The following is a 27894-nucleotide window of genomic DNA, read 5'->3' as shown; positions in this document are numbered from 1 at the left end:
ATTTCTGATTTGTCATATGGCGTGCAGCATATTTATGCACTTTGCTCGGCACAGTATAGTTATTGAAAATCTGCTTCACTTGATAAAGAAAGATGTTAATTTCAACCGGTATCCACCATTATGTTTCTGAAAGCTTTAGAGAGAGTTCAGATCTTAGAATGATGGCACTACACCCCTCCACAGTAAAACAAATACCAACACTAATATATAAATCAGAGGTTTTAATAAGAAATAGTCAACATGCCAAGCTCTAAACATTATAGATCTCAGGACCGAATCTGGATATCCTGGAAAGAAAGAACTTATTTCTTGAACTGTTTTTACAAAAATCCACAAAACATAAGTATTCCTCCTATGGCTAAAATCTAAAATGTTTTCTTTTTTTTGAACAGTTGATTGTAATTTCATTTTGTTTTGTTGTCAGTCATGATACAATAAACATTATTAAAACAATAATTGAAAATAACCTTAACTATATCTGGGGATTAAATTTCAGTGTGTTTGTATGCATTTTATATACAGTTCTCCTCAATGTGAGTAAAATGTTTCCTCTTCAGTGACCTCCAGCTCCTGTGGTGGACTGATGTTACGCAGCGTGTTCAGATTTGATCAGATCCAGAATCACCTGGATGGTTGCATCACCTACAACGAGAAGACATTTTATTGTACGATCTGCCGTCTAAATTTATATTCTAGCTGGAGACAGAATATAACAGAGGAGCAATTTGTCTTAAAAAAAAAACAAAAATTAAAAAAATAACTGAAAGTTATTTTTCAGTTATTTCAAACAGAAATAACTGAAAGTTATTTTTTTAAAGTAAGTGATGAAATTGTAGCCAAGGCAGTACGATAACTCTCTAACTGCTGATGTGCAGTGTGACACAGTTCAGGGGATTTTTGAAGGTCCAGAGTAACTAGGTTACAGGGGATCAAGGTTCAGGGAAGCATAATAGAAACTCTTCATTTCAATTTTTATTTTATTTTACGTTTACCTTCCAGATTCATTCTGGGGTTCTCCAACTTCCTTTCAAGTAAAAAGTCCATCAGTTTCCTCAAATGCTTGAAGATCACTCCAATCCGCACCGGAGCCTTAAAAGTGGAACAACAAAATTTCTAACTATTGATCATAGAAGAGCAGAAGGTCAAACTCAGACATGTAATGCATCAACTAACAAATGCTTTAGCAAAAGTAAACTAGTAAACTTTTAAATGCTCTCTTTATAAAAAGGAAAGAGCTATTTTGTCAAAAAGAAAAAAATTCTAATTTTCTAAAATCCACTTAATTGTGACAGAATCTTAAAAATAAAACAGATTCAACTCAAGTTTTGACAAGAATTTCTTGCTAGGGTCCAATGCGATGCACATGCTGCAGTGGACGTTCTGACCTGGAAATGAATCCATCCGTCTAACGTCATGAGCTTCTCTCTGTGCTGGATGTCGATGTCGCCTCCAAATAGTAGCATGGGGAACGGAGAAATCAGGGTGGTGTCTCGCAGGTAGATCTTGGTGTATTTAACCTAAAGGGGAACATTCATTAGCAAAAGCTATATAGAGAGACATGGAGCAAACAGAAAACACAACACGTCCTCAGTACCTTCTCCTGGTACAGCAGCCAGCCGTGCACCTGCAGGTTACGGTTAACAGAGGAAGGATGGACCTGAGCCCTGCCTTGAGGCGTCTCCACGGTGCAGGCCACCCGCTCCAGCCCGTCCACGGGGGGATTGCACAGCACCCGCGCCACGCTGTCATAGAGCCCTGCCGTCAGCGCAGCGTTCAGGATGCAGATCTGCTGCTTGGACAGCGTGGCCGCCCGCTGCTTCGAGCGAGAGGACCAGAAACCCACCTGCTCCATCATCTTCATAAGCTCGTGCTTCACATCCTGGATGCAGGAGGGATTGGACGTTACGGGAGGGATGTGAAGAGGTTGGTGAGAGCAAATGAAGAGCAACCATAACGCTACCTCTATGGTGAGCAGAGCTGTTCGATTGAGGAAGTGTTTTCTACAGTAGGACATCTCCACTCTCAGTCCCTCGGTTTGTGAGCGTTTCCATCTAAAAGAAAACAGCAAATTCTATAAACACAAAAATGCACATTTTGGATTGCCAGCATCTTTTTTTTCACCTACTTTTGTTCTAAAACACAACCAGAAAACACAGACCTAGGAAATAAAATCACTTGATGCCAGAAAACAAATGTATACAATTCTGACATTACTAATGGTGAATGGTTGACATTTGCACTATTGGGTTGTCAACCCAGGGCTGTTGTTTACATTAATTGTTAACTCTTCTAGTCACAGTTTGGCAACCATGATGCCTTTACTTACCATGCAACATAAACAAATTGCCGTCCTAACGAGACCAACTGGTCTTATTAACCATAGATCAAGAAGCAAAAAAAAACTGTGAAATGTAACTTTTGGGTGTATATGTTTTCAGTAACACCAAAACTGATATCATTAATGTGTTGGAGTTCTGATTTGGCAAAAAAAAAAACTGGTGATCAATGTATTAAAAGGTTCTTTTTACATTTTAAAGTTTAATATTTTGATCTGAAACCTTCTAGAAATACCAAGGTGCTCACAGGAAGAGTGTAAGCTTGGAGTGCAGTTTGTCATGTAGTCACGAGTTCTATATATCAACAAGTGAAGTAATAAACCGTCAAAAAACTCTTTCCTGTGTATTTCCTAATACGCCTTTATGCAAAACTTCCTGACCTCAAAAAACTTCAAACCTGAACTTGTAAAAAAATATATGAATTCGTGGAAATAAGAACAAAGTTAATCACTTCTTTATAGAAATTATTACATTTATACTTTCCTACAAAAGTACTCTTGAGTTCTTTATATGTACTTTTAAAGGCTTTGCTATGATGGTTCAAAGTTGTTTTAATTGATAGTTTTTGATGTTTTATGAAAATATTTGAACCAAAAACATCAACAAATCATTAGGGTCTTTAAACTGGTCCATACCCCATATATGCGTTATATATCGTCAGGTGATCAGAGTTGGCGGTGGCCAGAGCAGCTTTGGCCAGATTAGCTTCCTCCTTTCTGTTCATCGGTGTGGAAAACGGAGACTTCTCAGTGATGGCTGCAGCGATGGTTGCCTGAAAGAAAGACTTTTTTTTTTAATCCTGCTGAAAAATATCATTAAAAAAATACAAAATAATATTTACAGAATCCTATGTGGAGACAGAAAGTATGAGGGTTCCTCTTGTTTTACTTTTTTTACACTCATACCCCTAAATAAAATCCAGATCAATCAATTTCCTTTACAAATCACCTAACTAATAAATGAAATTTTATCTCGATAGCAAAAACAGTTGAACAAAAGTGCAGTTTGTGGTTGTAATATGGTAAAATGAGAAAAAGATCAAGGATTATGAATACTTTTGTAAGACTCTGTAACTTAAAAGCTTTTTTGAAGTAATCTGAAGAATTGGACAGGACTTACTATGGGTTCAAGGCAGCCAAGGATGGCTCCATAAATGAGCATCTTCCCGATCTTTACGTTGACCGGCAGACTTGCCAAGTGGTGTCCCAAAGGCGTGAGGATGTGGTTGTTGGGTTGACATGCGCCGATCTTCCTCAGCAGGTTCACAGCGTTGCTGACGGACTGAGGCTGAGGAGCATCCAGGGCCCGGCTCAGGAAGTCCTCCGGGGACCCATACTGACATTTCTACCACACAGGAGAAAAACACTGTTTGACTTTGTGTGACTTCTTATTTCTAAGTGACAAAGAGTGGCTTCATTACCATTATATGGAGACAAAGCTCCTCCAGCGGGACCCGCAGAATTTCTGGGATGGAGTAATCCATGAAGGCATCAAACCTGGTGTGAGCAGCACGTGTGTCACCAAAGGAAAATAGGCACGTTTTAAATGTTTAAAACTAACGAAAGGTCTGTTTATGAAAGACTGATAGATTGAGTGTTTTAGTGCGGTTTTCCTGCAAACAATGAGCCGATGAGCGAGATGCTCCAAACCTGAATTTAGGGTAAAGTCTGAAGCAAAAGCCGTTTCTGACACGTCCTGCTCTCCCCTGCCTCTGGAGGGCGCTGGCTTTGGAGACGAAGGTTTCCACCAAAGAACTCATTTGGCTGCTCTCATGGTACCTGAAGAAGCCCAGAGCAATATGTTAGTTCAGCAGATTTTCACTTATAGATATTACTAGGCTGTGGAAAACAAACGGGAGACAAACCTTGTTTGTTAGCTGTACAAACGTTAATACACAGCACCGACTATGGGAGTTTTTGCTTTAGTTGTTTGCACAGCTGCTTTACAGCAAAACAGTTATATGTTTTAAGCAAGCATAGAAAATGGACAGTTAAATTTACCACAATTTGTAAAAGATTTTTATATATATATATATATATGTACAATGTCTTTGTACAAAGAGACATTGAAACGAGGTTTGAAATCACGTATATATAAATTTGCCAAATTGCCAAGAAAGTGTAAATCATTCATTCATGAACTCTTACTTATTTTCTTTAGTCTTCCCTGTGTCGATGACAAAAACAACATCTGGAATCGTCACGCCTGTCTCAGCAATATTGGTCGACAGCACAATCTAAAAAAGAAAAAAAAAAGCAATCTGACAAAAGAAGTTGAAGACACAAAGCTACAGCGTCATAAACTGGTAGCTGAGTGATATGAGTGGCAACTAACAATACCTTTCTGACACCAGCAGGGGGCACTGTGAAGGCAGCAGCCTGATCCTTGGATGAAAGAGTTGAGTGGAGGGCCACAATCTTGTACCTGAAATATGGTCACAGAACAAAGGAAACTGGTCATTTTAAGTTACTTTCACTAATTTTTGTGTTTGAAAGCAAAAATTAGTGCTTAGTGGTATAAGAATACCTGTTTTTCTCCCGAAACCTCTTGTCCGATGAGAGAACGTCGTGGAGCTGCTGAATGTGAGCCAGACCTGGGAGAAAAACGAGCACAGCTCCATCCACTTCTGCAAACTGTGGAGATTTGTCTGGCAGAGAAACACCAAAAAGTCACAGAAGGAATTTTCAACAAAATCATAAAGCGCCTCAAGATGTGATGATGGTATTATACCCAAGTAGTCCAGGAGATCTACAAGCAAGTCCACGTTGATCTTATTAGGGTTCATGAACTGAAGCACCTGCCGAGTCCTGCTGCTGAAATGATCAAGGTCCGGACCCAGATCCCAGCCGGAGGACGAATCCCTCACTATAACCTCCTGACACAAACACAAGCTCATCTAAAACCAAGTCAGCTCGTTTAGGTTTTCTCAGGTAAAGCCCAGAGAGTCAAGATTACCTGGTGCTGCAAAGTCTTGCCACCTTTCTGTGTGACGGAGACGGACACCTCTTCTTCTTCTTCTAAAATCTTCTGGCTGTACTCGGAATCCTTTTCAAGGACGTATCCTGTCTGCTCTACTATATCCTCCAAATGATACACCTGGGAAAAAACACAGCACCCTTGTTTTCTTGGACCTTCAAGCAGTTGTTATTTTAGCTCTTAAAAAATAAAAATATATCATGTCTTGTATTTTCCTCAATACTACTAACCAGTAGGATATTATTAGCAATGAACTCATTGACACTTTTCTTGATCAATCCATTCATCCATTTCCTTTTGCTATCATCCGTCAACAAAATGACGAGACACTTAAAGACACTTTATTGTATTTTTTTCGTACGTGGGAAAACATACATGAACAATAAATGTCACGTCCTACAGCACTTTAACTAGGAATCCTAAACTACTAGTTAAAAAAGTAGTAATATAACATAAATAAGAAAGCTGCTAAAGTCCCGACACTTAATAATCAAGATCACTTTAAAATGACTGCAAGAAAGTTTGGCTCCTTTCAAGCAAAATATAAAGAAATAATGACAGTACAAGATTTGTTCACAAATTTGAACTCAGATTTTTCATATAACAAACCCGAATTACAACTTACTTCAACTGGGAAGGTCCTGCCTGGAATGCTGACCACAGGGCAGCGGTTGAAGTAGCTGGAAAACTTGTCACAGTCCACAGTGGCGCTCATGAGGATCAGGTGCAGGTCAGATCTCTTCATCACAACATCTTTAAGGATGGTGAGCAGAAAATCCGACTGGACACTGCGCTCATGGACCTAAGAGAAAATGAAGAGAGAGTAAAGGATGCCACAAAGCGAAGGTAGGACATAAATCTATTATGCGCTCAGGAAGGGTTTGTAAGTACCTCATCCACAATAATATGGGTCAGGGAGCTCAGGTGTCTGTCCTGCTGGAGCTTCCTGAGGAGAACTCCGGTAGTGCAATACAAGAGGCGGGTCCAGTCCCCAGACAGGTTCTCCATCCTGATCTGGTATCCGCACAGCGACGACTGAATTCAACCAGAAACGTCATCATTGAAGCAGGTGAGAGTGCACTAGAACCTCTTACACTGGCACACAAAACAGGAAGAAATAAACAAATACAAGCCGTGAATGAAAGACAACCTTGGAGCCTGGTCCGTCGTCGCAGCCCAGCTCCTGGCTGACTCTGCTGGCGAGGCTCATGGCTGATATCCTGCGCGGCTGAGTCACCACAATGTTGCAGGGCTGAGCGGCTTTTCCCCCTGTCAACAGCTCCTCCAGTAGGAACTGAGGGATCTGGGTGCTCTTCCCGCTGCCCGTCTCGCCGGCCACCACCACCACACGGTGGCGCTGCAGAGCCTCGAGGATACGACCTCTGTGTTGAAAGACTGGGAGCTTCTCTCTCTCCGCCTTAAAAGGTTAAACACTCGGTAAATGGTGAGGAGTCATGTCACCTGGAGTAAACTGAACGATGTAGAGAGGATTTACCTGCAGCTTGTGGGCGAGTGCAGACTCTTTTAGCTTTAGTAAGAGCTCTCTGGCTGATTTAAGCGAAGCTGCTCCTTCCTTCTGCTTACTTTTCTCGCTCTTGTCTTCGACTCTGCCTCCTTTATCTTCAATATCGAGACCGGCCAGGTTCTCCCAGGAGTCTTCCGGCTCGTCTTCTCCTCCCCTGTTGAGTTCCTGGCCTTGGTGATAAGCAGGCTGCTGGTCTTGACTCTGGTTCTGCTGCTGCTTCAGTCTGGTGAGGAGCCGGGATATGAACTGGTCTCGAGGTTTGTTGGCAGCGGTGCGGCTCGCTTCCTGCTGCTGCTGTTCACCGTCTCTCCACTCCAGCCACACATCTCTGTAGGTTGGAGGTAGGAGCTGATGCACAGACTATATGGGGGGGAAAATAGCAGAGTAAAAATAAGTAACATTCTCTTTCCTACACATTTTTTTCATTTGAAATAAATTCTGCATTTCTCCAGACTCAGATTTTCAGATTTAGTAGTCAACCTTAAAAAATAAATAGGGCTGCATAATGAGGAAAAAATATGCAATGTGGGATCATGTTGGAGAATGCTGTAATGATAATATAATGTGCTAGAAAAAATACATAATTATGTTTGTAGTGTTAATTATTTTCAGCTTTAGGTTTATTTCAAAGACAAACCCTGTGATAGTGGTAGAAAGTTTTCAATCGAAATACTGAAAAAAAACAATATATATTTCCATTCCAACAATGTAATTTGTTGATGGCATAATAATAAAAGTTCGTCCGCTCAAAACATTACAAAACCTTAACACTGAGGCTGGAAGATGTTTTTAAAATCCAAAATAAAACACGACAACCAAAATCAATAAATAAAATGGAAATAAACACCAGACACAACCAAAACCATGAATTAAATTGATTATTATGTCTCTGGAAGTAAAATTACACTTGACATCATGCACAGCATGTGTCATGTTGGTAATAAAACCAACACAAAAGTAGTCTGATTGGAGCAACTAATTTTAGGAAATCATCACACAGGCAACAGGACAGCAGGTGACATAAAAAATGCAAATATGTTTCTCTACCAAGATTTTATTTTCCTTTTCTTCTATAGCTTAAAATGAAACTACAGAATCCAATTACCTGCCCTTTAACCAGGTTGTAGAGTGCCAACGTGGCAGCCAGATGCTGAGCCTGCATGCTGTCCTCAGTCAAGATGGTAGGACAAACTTCCAGGGCATCATCCGCTCTTTGAACTCGGACCCTGATAGATGTGAAAACATCACATAGATAATGTCTAAACGACAGAGCCTCAGCTAACCATTAAACATCAGTAGTGATAGTCATTTCTCCACCTGGCTCTTTGTCATGGAGACATGCACACTTTTGCTTACTTGCATCTCCAGTATCTGCCGGCAGAAACCTTGTGGAAAGCTGGCGCTGGACTTTTGGGCAGGTTTTTTCTGACCCAGTCGATGAGAAACTGTTTGGGGGACTTTCCTGTCCAGCTGCGAGCCGTGTAGTCGAAGTTACGAATGTCTTTTGGCTCGTTCTTTTTCACAACTGCAAAAGAACAACATTACATGAGGTCATCGCTACATACCGCAGTTAAGGTGCTTCTCCAGGTTTGGTGTGTAAATCATAAACATTTTCAAAGCTTGAAGGTTGTCACAAAATGAATCAGGTCATAAGGTAAATTCAAAGTAGTGCAAGAGTGTCTCGAAATAGCCTCTCTCCAACTACGACAATAAACTCTTAGTAACAGGACATGTGGATATGATGTCTGTACATCATAACTACATCTGTACACATGTCTGCAGTTACAAGTGATGATATTTTGAACTTAAGGTCATCACTTTAGGGTTGACCTTTTTCTGCAGGAGGGTCCTTTCCTGCTTGCTCAAACAAATTGAAGCTAAGGTCATCTTTATCATCCACCACAGGAAGCGTCTTTTTTTCCTTCTGAGGGACATCTACAACTTTTATGGCAGAATTGAACATGGGATGAGACTCCAGCTGCTTCATTTCTAGAAAAGAAAGAATAAATGGATCAAGAAAATGTCACAACAGTTGGAATGTTTGCTTACTTTAGCTTTCTTCATGATTACACAGTAACTTGGTGAAACGCTGGCTGCTGGATTATCACATATACTTTCTGAGAAACCGAAACGTAGACCTTCATATACTTATGCTTGGTAAATTAAAATGACATTCACCTTGCTGTACGACCCGAATCCTGTCCTGTGCCGTCCTCTGGCCCGTTTTGTCTCCTTTGGTCTTGGCATCAGCAGCCATTTCTTTGGCGTCATACAGTTGAGCGGTGAGGATCAAATACCTGTCATTCTACCAATAACACACAATGAAACTCTGCATCAAGACTGGAAGCTGCTCAGTCTTTCGAAAAGAGCTTCCCCAAAATATCCTACATCTCAGTCAAAGACTGTTCAATTCAACTTACAGGGTCAAATTTTTCATCCAATTCAGGATTGCGTGTCCTCTTATCTCCTTCTTCCTCCTCCTCTTCGTCGTCACTGCTTTGTTCTGCGTACCTCAAAATCCAGTCCTTCATGCTTGCAGCTTCGTCCTTCTCTGAGACCTGGCAAATAACGCAACTAAGCTCACATGCTGAGCCAGAAAACACTCATCTAGCAAGCACACAAAAACCTTTCAACACACAGACCCTGTTGGTGTCTCTGTGGCTGTTGTTGGATGCTTTGGGGTTCCTTTCAGCAGGTTTCTGCTGCGGTGGAGACTGGAATTTAGGCCGACTCTTCTGGCTCTCCTCCTGCAGCTGCTGGCTGAAACCGTCTGGCAACTCATCTGGCAAAACAAATGAGAAATTCACAAAGTCAGCGACAATATTAATAACACTATTATGAACGTCGGTGCTCTATTATGAACGGCGGTGCTCTGTTACCATCTTTAAGGTTCAGACAGAGCCAGTCGAGAGCAGAGTGGAGGTCGCCCCCATACAGGACGCTGCTCTTCATCGCCTCTTCAATGTGCTCTCTTTTGAAGTTGAATTTCTCCAGAGCTGTGTACAGGTCCTTAAAGCATATACAAATACAGCAGTTAGCTTATGCAACAAAGCTGGATGAATGAAAATGGTGTTATCTTCCTACCAACAGCTTCTTAGTTGTAAGTCTGCCAGAAATGGGCCCTTTGTCCCCATTCTCCTGTCTGAAATCATTGATCAGCTTGATGATTTTCTTCTCCAGCTCAGCTTGGATAGAAACCTTTTTTTTAAAAAAAAACAACAAACCTTTATGAAAATCTACACATCTCATATTGGAAAGTGGGTACTTTCAACACTTCGGCAATTTTGTAAAAATAAGTGTGTTGTAGAGGAATTTTAAAAGAATGATCAACACAAAGTAGAAGATATTTGTGAAGTGGAAGGAAAAGCAGGCGGGATTTTCAAAGTGTGTAACAAATGCAAACAAAAAAGTGTTCACATCTGTATTTATTAAATTACTTATGTTTATTAGGTGATTTCCAAAGACAAATGGTTGGACTGCACCCTGTTTAGAGACCAGTTTCACTGAAGCTTTTGGCTCACAAAACATAAAGAAGTTCAAATACATTTTCAGACTCTGTAGACATGTTACACTTACTTTAAGAATGGACTTGTCTGAGACCCCACCTGTGTCCACCTGAGCTGTGTTGGCAAGACTGTAGGTCTTTGGGGCTGAGGGAAGAACAAAACAAACAACTACATGTCATTGTATGTGTTGAAGTTTTAACATCCTCTGACAGATCCTACTTAAAGTTAAAGCATTAGGTCTGATGGTTCAGAAACCTTTATAGGGTGCCACGTGAATACTGGCAGTGGCAATTGTATACAAACAATCTAGCAAATAATGGCAAAAACATACAGCGATTAGGACCTTCTTTTTCGATATAAACCACCTTGCAGCCTTTATTGACAACGTCATGCTGACAAATTCTCAGGTTTTAACAAACAGCGATTGATTCATTTTATTGCATTACCAGATCACTACCTTTAGATTTAGTCTCTTTCGCTGGTTTATTCGTTTTGCTGCTGGCTGCGTGTTTCTTCTGGTCCTCCACCGCACCGGTGCCGCCGACTGCAGGGGTAGAACCGGAGCTGGCCGCCGCTGCTGCTGCCGGGGCAGCCTGAGCGGCTGATTTCTTCTTCTTTCCACCCATTAGGTCAACAACTCCTGCCTGAGTGTGGCTCCTTTACGTAAACACGGGAATTGAATACATCAGCGAGATGCTGGATATTATAGAAAGAGAGTGAGAAAGCCGGAGTCAATACGTGTGTCTCTCTTGTCTACGTTTTGCACCACACGGCTTCCGTAGCGGAACTGTCGAAACAGCCTCATGCTGTATTGTGGGAAGTTTGTCCCTTACAAACATGGCGGACCCTTTTGGAGATGGACTGTTCAGCGTGTTTGACGATGAGCAACAAGGTTCTGCTGGCAAAAAGGCGCCCACGAGTGCCTCTACAGAGATTGGGTATAATATTTTAAAAGTATAAAGACTTGTCTTTGATATTAGTGCTCTTCTTTCTCGTTTACGTCGCGTGAACGTTGCGTAGACGTTGGCATACTGGCTCTTGCATGCCAACTGCTCTAACCGGCTAATTAGCTAGCTTGTCCAATTAAGTCACAAAACGCAATAAAGTGTGGAAATCGTTCGGATAATGCTTACGTTGTAGCTGTGCTCCGTTGCGACTAGAGTCGAGCACATTTTTAGCTAAACCTGGTGGAGTTTAAAGCGCTTGAATTTCATGCAGACAGCTAAACTGCTGCTCTGCTGTATTTGGTGTCTTTCAGGAAATCTGCAGGTAAAAGCGGAACCGACAGGGATGCAGGTCCGTCTGTTCGGGTCAAGAGGGAGGCGGACAGTGACGGCGGAGAGGACGTGGTGTTTGAGAAGAAACCTCGTCATGAGGCAGTGTCATCCAGTGACCTAAAGTAAGATGAAACACAAACTACTTGTAGAGGTAAAATCGAAGATGTGCACTTTACACGTTTATGTGGTTCCTACACAGTATGTAGACACAAGGAATGTTAGTACTATTTATGTGTTTTTTATGTAGAAAAAAAGTGCATAAAAATAGATTTTCAGGTTTTTGTCTGGTTGTATAAATGTTGAATCATTGGTTTATACTTGGCTCAAAGGGGAACTTAGAAGTCCACTCAGTAGAGTCCGAAAGAGTAAGGAACTTGATTTTAAAAAATGTTAATGAATAATGTGTTTTTAATGTAAATCTTTTTCATTTAAACTTACAGCAACATTCTGCTCATCTTTGCTCAATTTGAACCTACATGAAAACTTTATTTTCTGTAAACTTAAGCCACGATTTATCGCTATTTCATTCTTTTTGAATTCATGCACTTAACACTTGGAATACATAGGGCAAGAATTATCACAATCCAGTTTTTTGCAATGTGAATAATGTACACACTGATATTGCTGATATTGTTTCTTGGATATTAATGTTTCTACTGCTTATTTCAGTCTAGCAGAATTTATGCCTCAAGTGAAGGTGGAGCAGGTGGAAACTGTGGAAGGATGCTCACATGAGGTAAAAAAAACAAAACCAAAACAGCCATGTTTAGTTTTACAGTACAGTTGTTTTAAATGTTATCTGTAACCCACAGGTTGCTCTGCCATCTGATGAGGAGTATAAACCTCTGAAACCAAGAGTGGGAAAAGCAGCTAAGGTATAACAGTTAATTTAACTTTCTGGCTTTTACATTTTATTACACTTATAATATATGTTAAATGTGACACTATTGAATTTTATTACACACTTTTTGCAGCAAGATATCTGATTTTTGTTAAAAGAAACTAGTTAGTTCAGTTAGATGTGAATTGCTTTAAGTGTTTGCAGTAACAAATGTAGCATTTTGTTTCTTTTCTTCTCATATGTTATGCTTGTCCTGCAGGAATACCCGTTCGTACTGGATCCCTTCCAGCGTGAGGCTATCCTATGTATCGACAACAACCAGTCTGTGCTTGTGTCTGCACACACCTCTGCAGGAAAAACTGTCTGTGCAGAGTAAGCATGCTAAATAAAAACTGTTTCTGTTTTTAAGTGTTTAAAATTCCTTTAAGCACTCATTTTTCCCCCCATCCTTTACAGTTATAACAGTTCTCACTTGATTTTAATGGCATTAGTTTTTTAAACCTTTTAGTGTGCATTACACCACACTAACGCCATTGTGTTCAGGAGTTTAGCTCTTGAACAGCATTCTCTAAATACATAATCAAACGAATAAGTAGGCTTATTCATTTGCACATTATTGGATCTGTGCACATGAATAAGAGGTCAGGGATCAGTTGCCTAAGTCATTAGTCATTGTGGGTTATTTCTAAATTTATTTCTCTCTCCTGTAGATATGCCATCGCTCTGGCTCTTAGAGAGAAGCAGAGAGTAATCTTTACCAGTCCCATTAAAGCACTTTCTAACCAGAAGTACAGAGAGATGTATGAAGAGTTCCAAGATGTAGGATTGATGACTGGTGATGTTACCATCAACCCTACTGCCTCCTGCCTTGTCATGACAACAGAGGTGAGACGTAGATTAGTCCATCGTTGAGGCATTATAATACACACTACTCTGCTACAATGTATAGCAGGTATTGTTTTCCCTATAAGATTTTCTTGACAACATGTGTTTTCATTGTGCAGCAGGTCTGACATGAATGTTTTCTTTTTGCCTAGATTCTAAGAAGCATGCTGTATCGGGGATCTGAGATCATGAGGGAAGTAGCCTGGGTTGTCTTTGATGAGATCCATTACATGAGAGATGCAGGTGTGTACAGAACGGAGAGGTCACTGGCAAATTGACCTGCTTGTGTTCAACAGTGAACTTTAGACTTGATGCAAAAGTCACTGAAGTTAGCGGATTTTGTTTTTCTGGTTTTTATGCTTTAAATATTAGCTAGAAACTTGTAACAAAGCTAGCCAACATACATTTTTATAATGTAACTTCCTTACATATTGCAAGGTTCTGTGAATGTCTAACTCAAGACTTTGTTCTGTTGAAAAGGTTTCTTACTACTTTTATCAGTGAACTTTAACCTCTAGAACTAAGTGTTGCAATGAGACTGGAACTAACATGGAAAACGCTGAAGAACTGAGCTAAAACAGTAAAATACTTGAATTATAAATTTTGTCAGATTAAGTTACTTTTTATATAAATTGCTGTATTTTTTAAGGAAAATATTATAGTCATTTATCACTATTTTAAGTAATTTCAAAATACTGCCTCCCAGAGGCACATTTTTCAAAAAAATATTGAGCTTCCTTTGGTACAAATGTTCAAAATGTATATTACTGTTGATTTTAGGGGGCTGTGTTGAGAAAGTTATTCTTTTCTCTTTTTCTTGGAGTATGTTTTGTATTTACAGTTGTGTATTGAAAGATTAACCCAACCCTTTACAAAAGCTAATGGCTAGCAACCATTAGCTTTTTCTAACAACCATGTTGCCATGGCTTCTCTTGATTTTTTAATCATTGGCAAATACCTAATTTTAATTTCTGTCGGGTCAGAAATGAACAAAGTTCTAAAAATAGCAGAGCAGTGGTCAAGTGATTTAGTTAATCTCTGTTGTAAATGTGTGAAATGAATAGCTTATACAAACTTTGAGTCGGTGATAAAAATGCAAATTTTCTAGTTTCCGTATGTAGTAGGATTTCAAATTAAGGTTGCATCAAGATATAAAAGATAAAATGGGACGATTCACCTCTGAATGAATTTTTTTGGGTTGTTTATTGTCATTAATAAGAGTTTCTTTGTTCATTTCAGAGCGTGGTGTGGTTTGGGAGGAAACCATCATCCTTCTTCCTGATAATGTGCATTATGTATTCCTGTCTGCTACCATCCCGAATGCCAAACAGTTTGCTGAGTGGATCTGTCATTTACACAAGCAGGTGGGCTGTATTTCTGGTTTGCCACTACCAGTTACCTTAAGAAGATTGCTCATTTGGTGGTTAAAACATAGTTTTCACTATACGGTTAAATTATTCAAAAAAATTTATGTCGTGCAGATACACAGGTATTGATTTTTTTCAGATTCATAAACATTTTGGGGCTTCATAATGCCAGTCTAGAATTGAAGTACTGGAAAAAGAATTTGTCTCTGTCAACAGTAGAGACTGTAACTTTAATTTAAAAGATAAAGACAATTTTAAAAATGATTCATGCTAAAAATATTGTTGTTAGGGATTTTTCTTTTTGTCTCTTTTATCTATATTGATAATAAAAGTTTCTCTTCTTTTCCTGTAGCCTTGCCATGTGGTTTACACAGACTACCGGCCCACTCCACTGCAACATTATATTTTTCCAGCAGGGGGCGATGGACTCCACCTAGTGGTTGATGAGAACGTAAGTACACCCGTAATCTGCTATTGTCGATGGTTTCACTAACTCAACAAACACAGTCGATTTCCCTTTGCACACTTTTATCTGGAGTTCAGACATTTTTTATATTTTCTTTGAAGAAAGATAAAAGTGTGGAAAGATTTTGTCCACACTTTTTGTAAAAGTCACATAAACCAAGTCAGAAGTTATCATACATGATTCAAATAGTGTATGCTTGTGTACCTTTCCTCAGGGGGACTTCAGAGAAGATAATTTCAACACAGCCATGCAGGTTCTCAGAGATGCTGGGGAGTCCGGGGGCAGCAGTGGAGGTGGCAAGTGGGATCGAGGCCGAAAGGGAGGCACTAAAGGTATGCAGGGGAAATGTCTAAATAAGACAAGAATGCAACATTATATCAATCACTTAACCTAAAAATTTATTTTTGTATAATTTACTTAGGACCATCCAGTGTTTTCAAGATAGTGAAGATGATCATGGAGAGGAACTTCCAGCCGGTGATCATTTTCAGCTTCAGTAAGAAAGACTGTGAGGCCTACGCCCTGCAGGTGTCCAAGCTGGATTTTAACAATGGTATGAGCATTTGTGAAGATTTAACTTTAATTTTCACTTTTCTTATCTCTAATTTCTGGAGTAAGAATAGCATGCTGTTAATTTTGCATAATAAAACCTCAGATTAGCTTGTTGATTTAAACCAGATGAAGTACTTTTGCGGTGCATAAGTATGTTTTCTTAATTTCATTAATAAATTATATTTGACTGCTTTTATTGATTTCATTCTTGGAATTAGTAATTTGATTATTTGCACTTATGCTGACCAAGATTTGATTAATCATGTCATCATCCCAAAAGGACAAAGTCACCTAGTTTTTTTCACATCCCATATTTGCTAAGGTTTCTGTCTGGTGAGCAAATTGCTTACTTAGTAATCATAACAAAAACATTTCTGTTGCTGAAAAATTTGGATAGGAGTAGAAATTTGGAAATCAAAACCTGCCATTTGGCAAACTCAGGTGAACAAAATCCCCTCACTGCAGCAATGTCATAAATATGTTTTATTGTGCTCATACATTTAGATAAGAAAAGGAGTTTCTTCTGGAAGACAAATTCATCTTGGACAAAATGCAGTTTTAAAATGATTTTTGGCTCCCATTCTGGTGCTGTTAATATTATCCAGTGAAGTAAAACATGCAATCTGAAGTTATATTATGAAACTTTTTTTTTTCCTCATCATGATTTGTTTTTTCTGGATTGTGACACCATTATGAATGAGGTTTGTTTTAACGCTGCACTTTTCCATCACTGGAGGCTCTTTATTCTGGTAAAGCTGCCAGTTTTGATCAACCCAGTATAAAAAAACATGGATAAACTTTGCCAAAGAAAATTCTCATTTCCACAAACTGTGCTCTGAATTATCCAAGAAAAGTTGACTTTAAAAAAAAAAAAAAAAAACCAAACACAGAAGATATGATTAAAGGATGAAAAAAACTTTCAGCAAAGAGAACATGTAATCAGATTTAAAATATTAAGCTAGCTGGTTTATGTTTCTAAGTATTTTAAGCTAGGAATGAACTAAACAACTGCATCTACAAGTCTAGCTTCTTATTACAATTTATAAACTGATGTTGGACATTTGTTTAAGCAAGTGAAGCCATATTTTGGTCCAATGTGTTTACTCAGGATTTTGTGCATTTGTGTGTGTTAATGCAAGTTAGTGTCAAATGAAGGCTACAATGACAAAAGTAATCCCAGTTTTGCTGAAATGTTGCATATTATGGCAGGCTGTTAGTGGTTAACGTTTCCATGCTGGAAATTGTGAAATATATACAGTGCATGCCAAAAGAAACTGAAAAAATATTTTTAAAATACCTCTAAATTTTACTAGATTAAGTTGTTATTATGTGTGCAGCTATAAGAAAATATCAGTAACGCCTTTTTCGTTTGCTGCAGATGATGAGAAACGTCTGGTTGAAGAAGTGTTCAACAATGCAGTGGACTGTCTTTCAGATGAGGACAAGAAGCTGCCTCAGGTAAGCAGGCCACAGTTTGCACGCAACCTGTAATGTCGTTTTCTTTTCTAGCTCCTCAGGTTTTTGAACTCTTAACGTTGACACCTTGTAAAACTTAAAAAACGCAGTTAACCACCTTAATGGAAAAACGCTGCATGTGTTAAAACGCTGGTTCTTCTGTTCCTTATTAAATTTAGTCGTGTTTTTCCTTTTTCTGTAGTAATGGGAAAAATCCCACAGGAGTAGTAATGGCCAAGTCAGCCAGGCCCCACACTAATACAAGTGTTGCCTTTTCATTTTTTGCTGTCTTGGTTTTTGTCGCAGTAGTGAAGTGTTGTGATTTTTTTGGTGTCCTGCAGGTCGAGCATGTGCTGCCACTCTTAAAGAGAGGGATAGGAATCCATCATGGAGGACTGCTGCCCATCCTGAAAGAGACTATTGAGATTCTCTTCTCTGAGGGTCTGCTCAAGGTACCTCTATCTCTGTGAAAATATGCTTCTTCAAACATATTGAAACTAGGGATGCACAATATTAGATTATTGGTCGATATCCAATATACCAGTATTGGATATCTAAAATTAAACTAACTCATTTGGCCGATAACGATACCAATTCCATGCCGATAATATCAACCATCCGTAATTGAAACAAGTGAAGGGAAGGGATGATGTAATGTCTTGCAAAATCATTAATTTGCCTTTAACTTTTTTGCATTTTGACATTTTACAACCTCAATGCATTTCATTGAGATTTATGTGACTGATCAACACGTAGCTATGGACAGTTGTAAAGTGGAAGGAAAACAAAATATGATTTTTCATATAAAACAGAAAATCTAAAAGAAAACATGATATAAATTTGTATTTAGTTGAACAAATAATTTGAAAAGCATTTTTTGCAAGGATCTGATGTATGCAACTTCAGTTATTATCAACTAAAGATGGCAGAGTAAGTTGCAATACTTCCTGAGCAGTTTGTGGTAAATTTTTGTGAGTTTCAGTCTTTGAAATAATCAGTTTTTTACTAAATTAACTTTTTCTTGTGTATGAAATTGAGCCACCAGTCATTGGACGATTTGTGCCCAGCATCCGTTCATTTGTGTCTGCGAGAGTGGGAAAGCTGTACAGGGCTTCATTGTCAGCAAGTTGCTACTATTGAAGCAGATAAAATCATTTAATTTCACCCAGCATGAGTTTGATTGTTTCTTTGTGTGGATGTCTTTGGTTTGCTCACCTTTTTATATTCCTCTTTACATCGGAGCGCATCGGTTTGAAGGTGCGTCGTCACGTTTGTAGAGCTAAGCAGCTTCATTACCCCCTACTGTGTCTTAACTTGGATATGGGCTGATGGGCATGCTTTATGTATTCCTGTTTACCTGCCTCACAGGTGAAATATCATCAAAACAATGCTTCTGCTCGTACCTTCGGCTTGTAGTAAACTGCTATCTGGCCATAACACAAATGCCTCACTTTATGTGCCTATCACACAAAATCCTCTTTTGTTTTCACAGATGAGAAAATGCTCAATTCAAGGGGTGTGAATATTGTAGCTTTGTTTCAAAGAGAAAAACAAATTGGGATTGATATCAGATGTTGAGAATATGCAATTATTTACAAGGTCTTGGAAGTCATATAAAAATACCCCAGTTTGCACGCTGATGACACAATGGTAATGATTTGTCATCTCATTCCAGGCCTTATTTGCTACAGAGACCTTCGCCATGGGTATTAACATGCCAGCTCGGACCGTTCTCTTCACCAGCGCACGCAAGTTTGATGGCAAGAACCACCGCTTTGTAAGAACTCTCACGGCAACTTGACTATTATAAAAACTGTTTCTTTCAAAGGGATTGATCAGTTGTCACAATTTCTGCAGTAGATTTTTGTAGATAGGCAAGAAGGTGATTGGAAGCAGGTAATGTCTTTGGAGAAGTTTGACTCAAAAAGCAAACCATCTATGTGTATCTACAGTAAAATAAATCATCCTATAAACATGGCTGTCCCTTTAAAAGACCTCTGGCTTGTGGTTAGTGTTCAATTTTACACAGCCTGTCGCTCTGAAGTGTTTATAAGGTCTTCAAACAGAGCCGCTATCTTTGCCACATAAACAGCCACGTATTGTTTATAAGAGCTGGGGGCCGTGTGTGAAGCTGCAGACATGCACACACAAACACGGCGAGGATTGAAGAGAGTGAGAGGGAAACATCCCTCCAATCCAAGTACTTCATGAAGAACATCTGGTGCCTCTGATGGTGCCAAAGCTCCACGCAGGCACTTCAAAACACTCTTCCTGATTCATGCTGTGGTGAAAATCACAATCCGTTACTGTGGCACAGTTGATCGGAAGATGTGATCATGTCAACATGGAGTCCTTTTATTTTGGTTGAAAAACACAGGGTTTGTACGGATGCTTGAATTTCAATTAGGTGTCTTCAATGTTTGGCAAGTTCTTGATTTCTGTATTCAATCCTTTGCAGCTCCTGAAATTTAAGCTGCACAGTTTGGTAATATAGTGCAACTTAGAGTTTGGAAAATATTATTTAGAGTTGAAACCAGATATTTTTATACACCTAATAAGAAGAAGGACACATTTTTTTCTTGCTGTCTGAAGTTAAATTAGAATAAAATTTTCTTAATTCTGTCTGACCTTGGATTTAGGTCAGTTAGAATTACTAAAAATTTTTCTATTTGCTAAATCCCTAGCACTAAAACTATCAAAAAAGTTGTTTTTTTTTCTTCCAAAATTGTCCTTTTTCCATCAAGCTAATTTATTTTTGTAATTCCAATTTGTGCAGTTATATGGTTAATGGAAAAACAACTAATGTTCTGCAGATATTGGGGCAGACTTCATCCTAACAAACCTTTTTCCTATTCTTCCAGATAACATCAGGTGAGTACATCCAGATGTCGGGGCGTGCTGGCAGGAGAGGAATGGATGACAGAGGAATAGTTATTTTTATGGTGGATGAGAAGATGAGTCCAGCTGTGGGCAAACAGCTACTGAAGGTACAGTAAATCTGAATGCTATAAATCTTTGATTGTATTATGGCCGACTAAGCCGATCGCATTAAGGATAATCAGGCCATTTGGTGTGCTGTCATAACTTGGCAACGTTCTCACAGAGAACCCAGAGTCTTGATTGTCTGTCTTTGATTTGACACGTTTATATGCATGTTGCTATAAATATACAGTACAGCTGTGTGTCTTTTGAACCACATAGCCTGATATTAGAGACTGTGAAATGTTGCTGCGGTTACGAAATCTCTCAAGTTTTTAAATTGGAGTGAGCAACTTCAGCGTACTTGGATGTAAACCTCTTACTGTTTATCCTATCTGTTTTCTGCTGTACCCAACATTTCTGTTGTCGTCGTGCTTTGCAGGGCTCAGCAGACCCTTTGAACAGTGCCTTCCACCTGACCTACAACATGGTGCTCAACCTGCTGCGTGTAGAAGAGATCAACCCAGAGTACATGTTGGAGAAGTCCTTCTACCAGTTTCAGCACTACAGGGCTTTGCCCGGTGTCGTTGAGAGTCAGCATCCTGTTTATTATTTCTACATATGCCAGACTTAATTAGAAAAAAAAACTGGTTGGCAAACACCGCTTTGGGTAATGTTGTAGCAAATCTAATGAGATTGCTGCTTTCATTTTTTTTTATTTTGCAGAAATTAAGAAATTAGAGGAGCAGTATCACACCATTGAGATTCCTAACGAGGAGAGTGTTATTACATACTTTAAGATCAGGCAGCAGCTGGCTAAGCTGGGTAAAGAGATACAAGAATTCATCCACAAGCCCAAATATTGCCTGCCCTTCCTCCAGCCGGGCCGACTCGTGAAGGTGCGTCTCTTTATCCGTTCACATTCTGGGAATATTTCCAGACTCCTGCATTTTATTAAAGACCAAACTTCCTGTACTTATGCCACAGGTGAAAAATGAGGATACTGACTTTGGCTGGGGAGTGGTTGTAAACTTTAGCAAGAAAACAAACACAAAGGTAAGCCAGACTTTACTGCCACTAATGCTGGTGTTGGGAATTTAGTGGTCAAAACTGTGCATAATGGTGAAAAAGCTTTAATTAAAGCCTTTCTATTGAACATCTGGCTTATTTGAGGATTTTATCCTGAGAGACCTTTCTCTCCAGTCTCAATTTTTTTGTATCTCCCTAAGGTTTTCTTTCTCCATCTATCTTTACATCAACTGCAACTTACTTCCCTTCTTTCAACCTTTCCATATTTTCCCTGAACTGGACTTTATTTATTAATTGCATGATTTCTCAAGGCAGTTTGATACCAAGAAATAAAATCCTAAGAAACAGAAAAAAATGACCTAAATGCTAATGTAAACTAAACTTTTTAATTTTTTTTTTTTGAGAAAAAAGGATACCCTTTATTCTTTTTCTTCTCGTTCAGAACTACGCACTATTTTGTGTAATCTGCCACCGGAAATCTCAACAAAATACTTCAAAGCCTGGTTATAATTTGAGAATGTGAAGAAATCGAAAGTATGAATTTGCTTCCAGTCTATAGTTAAATGTTGCTGTGACTGACTTGATTTTCATGCTTTAGGTCTATGGAGACGCTGAGCCGCTGTACGTAGTCGAGGTTTTGCTTCACTGTAGTAAAGAAAGTGTAAAAAACTCTGCAACTGAAGCGGCCAAGCCTGCTGCTCCAGGGGAGACCGGAGAGATGCAGGTTGGTGAAACTAACACACACACACAGAGCTGTGTCTGTCATGTTTTCCGCTCACATTTTAATCTGTTTTTCTACCCAGGTGGTTCCAGTGATGCTCCACCTGCTCACTTCGATCAGCTCAGTTCGTCTTTACATCCCTAAAGATCTCAGGCCTTTTGACAACAGACAGCTCATGCTCAAGTCCATACAGGTACAGGTTTCATATCTAAAAAATTAAAATTTCTTTAACAAAAATCTTCATCCAAATGTTTTCTTTCCTCTTATTCTTCAGGAGGTGCAGAAGCGGTTCCCAGACGGTGTTCCTTTACTTGACCCCATCGACGATATGGGCATCAAAGACCCTGGCCTGAAGAAGGTCATTCAGAAGGTGGAGGCCTTCGAACACCGGATGTACACACACACACTCCACAGCGACCCCAACTTAGAATCCGTCTACTCCCTGTGTGAGAGGAAAGCACAGGTAAGAATGTGTTTGTGTGCAAACAAGTTAAATCTGATATGATTTTCTTGCTCATAGTAAAGACTCGTAGTCAGACTTTACTGAGTCAAACAATAAAACAATGGATGGAGCTTGCTGCTATTTTAATAAAATGCGTACTTATTTATTTAGACAATGCAGTTGTAGTTAAAAATAGCCAATAACCTTTTATTATTGCTAGTTTTTTTTTTCTTTTTTACAAACGCAGGAAGAAAGCAGCAATATCCCAACATCTGCTGTCAAAGGTCATAAAATCAGCCTCATTACATAAACTGAACTTTTTTTTTTATTTTGCCACATCTCTTTATCTCCTCTGTGGTGTTTTCCTGCACTAAACCAGCACAATTGATGTTTCAGACCGCCAACTCCCATGCAGTAAAAAAACAAATCATTCCCAGCATCACAGAACAAAACGAGGAATTGTGTTCTGTGGGGATTTGACAGAAATAAAGAGGAAAAAATAGAAATAGAAACATCAAGTTAGAAGCTACACTGCAGCTGTAACAGGCGGTTGATTTATTACAGATAGATGTAATTATGTTTTAATAGCACCTTAAAACTTATCTGGTTTTTTCATAGTACATACTATCAGGTTTAATTTCAGAGGGACTGGAAGATGTTCTCTCTGCCACTGTGCCGCACCACTCGCAGCAATAAAGTTCCTACTGATTCTAAAAGTGTTCTTTGATCAGGAATTATATAAGTCTACGTCTATCATAATAAGCAGTTAATTGCATGCTGATTTAAACTGAGCTCAATAATGTCTTTTCTGATAATTAATATTTTTTGAAGGGCAATTTTGTCAACAGAAACTCCATAATACATTTTATTTACGGTTTTGGTTGACTTATTTTTTTGTTTTACTTTTTGTTTTAGGTTGATGTTTATAAATTTGTATATTTAAAATATCTCCCAGTTCCAGTGTTAAAAACCCTCGCTTTCTGATGGCATATCAGAAAGCGAGGGTTTTTAAGTTACATGTGGTGACAGAAAGAAAATGAAATTCTTGGTACAATTTTTTGAGAGGATAGCAGGTGGATGGAGTGTGGAATCCAAGGGGATGCCAGGGTAGTAGTCCTTAAAACAGGAGCAGATGGACAGAAGATATTGTGCATCATAAAAATAAAATTCATATAACTGAAGACATTAAACAGAATAAGGGTCATGTGTTGACCACATTTCATCCATTGGATTTGACGGGAATCTTTGACTTACCAGGTTAACCGTCTCATCAGAATAAGATGATGTAAAATCACATTTCTGCTTCCTGCTTTCGGAGCACACACCCTTAAAAAGTTTTAAATGTTTCTGTAATTAGAGTCCTAAAATGTCTTTAATTATGATTTTTTTTATTAAGTTGGGCTTTAACATGCCCAACTTAATAAAGACATGTTAATCATGGGTCTTAAATGTTGTCTTGGCAGGATTATATAATTTTGTACGTTTTTGTTCTCACTGGACTTTTCTGTCAGGCAAAAGTTTGAGTCGCACTCGGACATCTTCACTGTGTGTGTGACTCGTAATGGTTGAAGCTACCGGTAACTCACTGCTAACATACCTTCCTAGCTAGTTTAAGTTCAAATTTATCACCAGTAGGCTGGACGAAGTTTGTTCGTTTTGGTGGAAATACATAGGTCTTAAATTTTATTCATAGCAGTCTTTAAAAGTTGGTGAAACCTAATGTAAGGTTTGGGTAATTCCTCTTTTAAACGGTTTGTGTTATGAGACACAAAACAGACAGGTTCTACTGGTCTGATGAGACAAACCTGATGCATAGTTTGCAACAAGTTTGACATATTGCTGTTGCATCATAAAATAAAGTTGTATAATAAACTGGTGTTAGTATGTTTGGTCTCTGCAGTAACACATCGACCACATCTAGTAGCAATCCCCTGAGCAGAGCAACCTGTGCTTCAGATATTCTTTCATTTCAGATCCAGTTTTAACTAAAACCACAGCACTCACCTTATTTGCTTACCTAATGTGTTTAGTAAAACATAAAGCTGTCCAACCTTATGAGCTGCAGCATAACCGACAAAGAAGTCTTTCATTTGAATTCATGACTCACCGAAGCTATAAAACCATTTTCACATGTAGCCTGGTTTCTGGAAGGTGGCGGTATTCACTGGGAGCAGAAACACTTGAATATGTTGAATTTGTGCTCTTGAGGGCGTGCCGTGGTGGCGTAGTGGTTAGCGCGACCCGTATTTGGAGGCCTTGAGTCCTCGACGCGGCCGTCGCGGGTTCGACTCCCGGACCCGACGATATTTGCCGCATGTCTTCCCCCCTCTCCTTCCCCGTTTCCTGTCAGCCCACTGTCATATAAGGGACACTAGAACCCACAAAAAGACCCCTGGAGGGGTAAAAAAAAAATAATAATTTGTGCTCTTGAGACAATTTCTCAGCAACACACAGATCTGCAAGTTCAGTTAAATGAAGCAATATCTGGTAACGTCTCGCCTAAAGAGACATTGCTGATAAATGTGCAGTCTTGCGTCTTTGGCTTGGAGTGGCTTTGAAAAGGGGTAAAAAATTATTGGTGCTGCAAGATATGTACTTATTGTGTTATAATTTCCTTATTCCTTCCTTTAATCACTGTTGCAGTTAATGTACTGCTTCAGATGATCTCACAAAACAGATGGTAGAAAAATTACATGGCTTTTAAAAGGCCATACTGTGTTTTTGTTTGCACTGGTAGATCTCAATTTGCTCTCAAATCACTCTTTAAAATGAAACGTTTTTTTTGTTGTTTGTTTTTTTTTATATGTGTGTGTGTGCTGTAGATCGCAGCCGAGGTTCGAACCGCCAAACGGGAGCTAAAGAAAGCTCGCACCGTCCTGCAGATGGACGAGCTGAAGTGCCGAAAGAGAGTCCTCCGAAGACTCGGCTTCGCCAGCCCCTCTGATGTCATCGAGATGAAAGGCAGGGTCGCCTGTGAAATCAGCAGGTAGGAGGAATTTCCAAACTAGTTGTAGCTGTTTGTAGCAGTTTCCACTTTTGAACTGCTCACTTTAGAGCAGAAAACAAATTTCACTTCTCTGTGTGCAGCTGTGAATGTATTTTGCTACTTTTTATAATCATTAGTTATGTAGCGTAATTTTAGTCAAGTATTTCAAGCCATTAAGAGAATGTTGAACATGGCAGCTTACCTTCAGCTACAAGAAACCAAATAGCTGGTGCTGCAGATTTATATGAAAACATCCATTGAGTGATTCATTTTTAATTTGTTTTCGTTGGAACTCCTCGTTGAAGTAGTTATATTTTAATGTTTTAAACACATTTGTAAGAGTGCGGTTTGACCACAACTCTATGTTTGTGGTCAACTCTGGATCCTCACGTTTTAAATTTTAAGATCTGAGTTTCTAGCTAAAGTTACTGTGAGAACAGCTTTTTTTGTTGTTGTAACTCTGCACATTTCCTCTCTGCCTCTCTTTAATAAAAACAATAAAACGATAGTGTTCTACAAAGTGCTAACGGTGTGTGTTAATGTGTTAACCTGTGCAGCGCCGATGAGCTCCTGCTGACAGAGATGGTGTTTAATGGCCTCTTCAACGACCTGACGGTGGAACAAGCCACCGCTCTCCTGTCCTGCTTTGTCTTCCAGGAGAACGTATGAACAGACGCACAGAAACTCGCACAATTCCTCTTACTCTGCACAAACACTCCTGACACAATCTGAATCCCATTCCAACCGAGTCCAGATCAGGTTGCATTCTTGGCCTGTTTTACTGCTCTGCAAGCATAACAAACTAGAGGTTGATTTGTTTGTCCTGTCTAATGAAGCAGAGTTGGTCCAGCATCAGATTTTTCAGCAGAGCTTTTTTTTTTTCTTTCTCTCTGGCTCTTATCCTGCAGACTTCATCCAACTTGTCAAAATAACCATCACTAAAGCTTGGATCCAATGTCGGGAAATAGTTATTTAAATAATCCCAGTTTTCAGGCTTCACTGTTTTATCAGCGTCTCCTCAGTCAGGCTCATATAAGGTCTAAACAGCAGCACATTTTGTTTGTTTTGCTCTCTGATCATTAATGAAGTCATTCCGGCCCACAGGCCAACGAGATGCCAAAGCTAACCGAGCAGCTGGCTGCGCCACTCAGACAAATGCAGGTGGGACTTTATGACGCACGAACGGCTGGAAGATAATTCTAGATTTAATGGAGATGTGAACACCGCTGTTGCTGCTTTCAGGAGTGTGCAAAGCGCATTGCCAAAGTGTCTGCAGACGCCAAGCTGGAGGTTGATGAGGAGACTTACCTAAACCAGTTCAAACCTCACTTGATGGATGTGGTGTTCGCCTGGGCCAACGGGGCCACTTTTGCTCAGATCTGCAAGATGACGGACGTCTTTGAAGGTTTGTTCCTGGCAGGTTTTTAACCGTATCCAACGTTTCTCCCACTGCGTTCTTATATTTTCTTTCTTTCTTTTAATGCTGCCTTTTTGGGGGGTAAAGAAAAAAATAAAATCGATTTATTGTGCGGTTTAATTCCCCATCCAAAGTTTTCCCAGAAGTGATCTCATGAGTAAAATATGGGATGGTACCATAATAAGAAATATGAATCTGGGTTGAGAAACCCGAGGGAGGATTCGATAAACTCTTGTGTGTGTGTGTGTGTGTGTGTGTGTGTTCTGGCAACCCACAGAGAAATGAGAAATTTCTGCGATTATTCAATCAGCTCTGTTAATTTAACTTTAAAATGAACTCTTGGGTGTTTTTCTTTCTGTGTAAATGTCTCCAAAACTCAGAGCATTTGTTTTTCTGCAGGAAGCATCATTCGCTGCATGCGCCGCCTGGAGGAGGTGCTGCGACAGATGTGCTCTGCAGCCAAAGCCATTGGTAACACTGAACTGGAGAACAAGTTTGCAGAAGGTAAGAAACACAGAGCAGTTCACTTAAATTGGTTACATTTTCACTGAAAACAGATCAAATGGGTGTAAGAATTTAGCCGTTCAGGTTTAAAAACCATGATTGATCTTAATTTTTTTCTCTTTTTTTGGGAGAGGAGAGGTCTGAAAACATTCCACTTTATGTTACAAAAAATCTTTTACTACTTGTACTTGTGGTGCAAATATTTTCATCTCTTTGTTGATGAGTAAAATTTAAAAAGCTATGCTTATAGGCATTATAGGATTTGAGATGTAGAGCATGCCAACATCTACTTGTATTTAAAACTGATGTGAATGCTTTTATTTAAAAACAGAAATCCCTACTAAAATATGCAAATGCAATGATGCAGTTATATATTTAACTTGCATGTTGCCATGACTGAAAGTTAGAATAAAACAATGTGCAACAGAACCTGTGAATAATTGTACAATTTTGTCACTTCTGTTTGCAGGCATCACGAAGATTAAGAGAGACATAGTTTTCGCTGCCAGTCTCTATTTATAGACACAAGATGCGACGCTATGACTTCAACCCTGAATCGGTCCTACCCAAAGTTATCCGAACAACTTTCATAAAAATTGGCTTCCACTCCATTTTGTTTTCTGCATTACATCTTCATTAAAGATTTATTTTGAATTGGAGGCATCTTATTGGTCAGAAAACATTGCACAT

General features: G+C 39.2%; 2 protein-coding genes across 2 annotated transcripts; one reads left to right on the top strand and one right to left on the bottom strand.

Annotated features, from left to right (window-relative positions):
- Positions 1–206: 206 nt before the first annotated feature.
- dhx29 (DExH-box helicase 29) lies at positions 207–11110 on the bottom strand. Its single transcript, XM_014468643.2, has 28 exons — positions 10801–11110; positions 10414–10487; positions 9922–10035; positions 9717–9846; positions 9480–9619; positions 9258–9395; positions 9016–9142; positions 8668–8826; positions 8194–8362; positions 7943–8063; positions 6808–7197; positions 6463–6729; positions 6204–6347; positions 5938–6114; positions 5292–5432; positions 5067–5211; positions 4863–4983; positions 4676–4760; positions 4484–4572; positions 3986–4114; positions 3757–3832; positions 3456–3680; positions 2972–3108; positions 1961–2051; positions 1595–1879; positions 1386–1517; positions 993–1089; positions 207–642 (listed from the first exon to the last, which is right to left on the bottom strand). Exons 1-28 carry the CDS (start codon positions 10967–10969, stop codon positions 587–589), a joined length of 4128 nt encoding a protein of 1375 aa, XP_014324129.1. The 5' UTR covers positions 10970–11110; the 3' UTR covers positions 207–586.
- Positions 11111–11161: 51 nt separating this feature from the next.
- Positions 11162–27858, top strand: mtrex (Mtr4 exosome RNA helicase). Its single transcript, XM_005798641.3, has 27 exons — positions 11162–11281; positions 11602–11742; positions 12290–12356; positions 12433–12495; positions 12721–12833; positions 13172–13346; positions 13499–13589; positions 14586–14710; positions 15066–15164; positions 15394–15511; positions 15601–15732; positions 17110–17189; positions 17528–17638; positions 18862–18963; positions 20048–20173; positions 20548–20698; positions 20832–21004; positions 21093–21161; positions 21733–21858; positions 21938–22048; positions 22130–22318; positions 25120–25283; positions 25841–25946; positions 26388–26444; positions 26526–26688; positions 27100–27204; positions 27674–27858. The coding sequence occupies exons 1-27, from the start codon at positions 11181–11183 to the stop codon at positions 27724–27726; spliced, it is 3111 nt and encodes a 1036-aa protein (XP_005798698.1). The 5' UTR covers positions 11162–11180; the 3' UTR covers positions 27727–27858.
- The last annotated feature ends 36 nt before the right edge of the window (positions 27859–27894 follow it).

This window comes from Xiphophorus maculatus, chromosome 8 (assembly GCF_002775205.1).
Source record: "Xiphophorus maculatus strain JP 163 A chromosome 8, X_maculatus-5.0-male, whole genome shotgun sequence".
Lineage (NCBI taxonomy): Eukaryota > Metazoa > Chordata > Actinopteri > Cyprinodontiformes > Poeciliidae > Xiphophorus > Xiphophorus maculatus.
This window is presented reverse-complemented; position numbering and strand designations above follow the sequence as displayed.

What these genes read in the sequence shown, in the direction of transcription:
- dhx29 (XM_014468643.2), bottom strand. Translation starts at nt 10,969, where the DNA reads ATGGGTGGAAAGAAGAAGAAATCAGCCGCTCAGGCTGCCCCGGCAGCA. An exon ending in GAAAGAGACTAAATCTAAAG is followed by an intron (nt 10,488 to 10,800) that starts GTAGTGATCTGG and finishes TTCTTCCCTCAG; the next exon opens with CCCCAAAGACCTACAGTCTT. An exon ending in GCCACAGAGACACCAACAGG is followed by an intron (nt 9,396 to 9,479) that starts GTCTGTGTGTTG and finishes GTTATTTGCCAG; the next exon opens with GTCTCAGAGAAGGACGAAGC.
- mtrex (XM_005798641.3), top strand. Translation starts at nt 11,181, where the DNA reads ATGGCGGACCCTTTTGGAGATGGACTGTTCAGCGTGTTTGACGATGAG. An exon ending in CCGAAAGGGAGGCACTAAAG is followed by an intron (nt 15,512 to 15,600) that starts GTATGCAGGGGA and finishes TAATTTACTTAG; the next exon opens with GACCATCCAGTGTTTTCAAG. An exon ending in GATGACGGACGTCTTTGAAG is followed by an intron (nt 26,689 to 27,099) that starts GTTTGTTCCTGG and finishes GTTTTTCTGCAG; the next exon opens with GAAGCATCATTCGCTGCATG.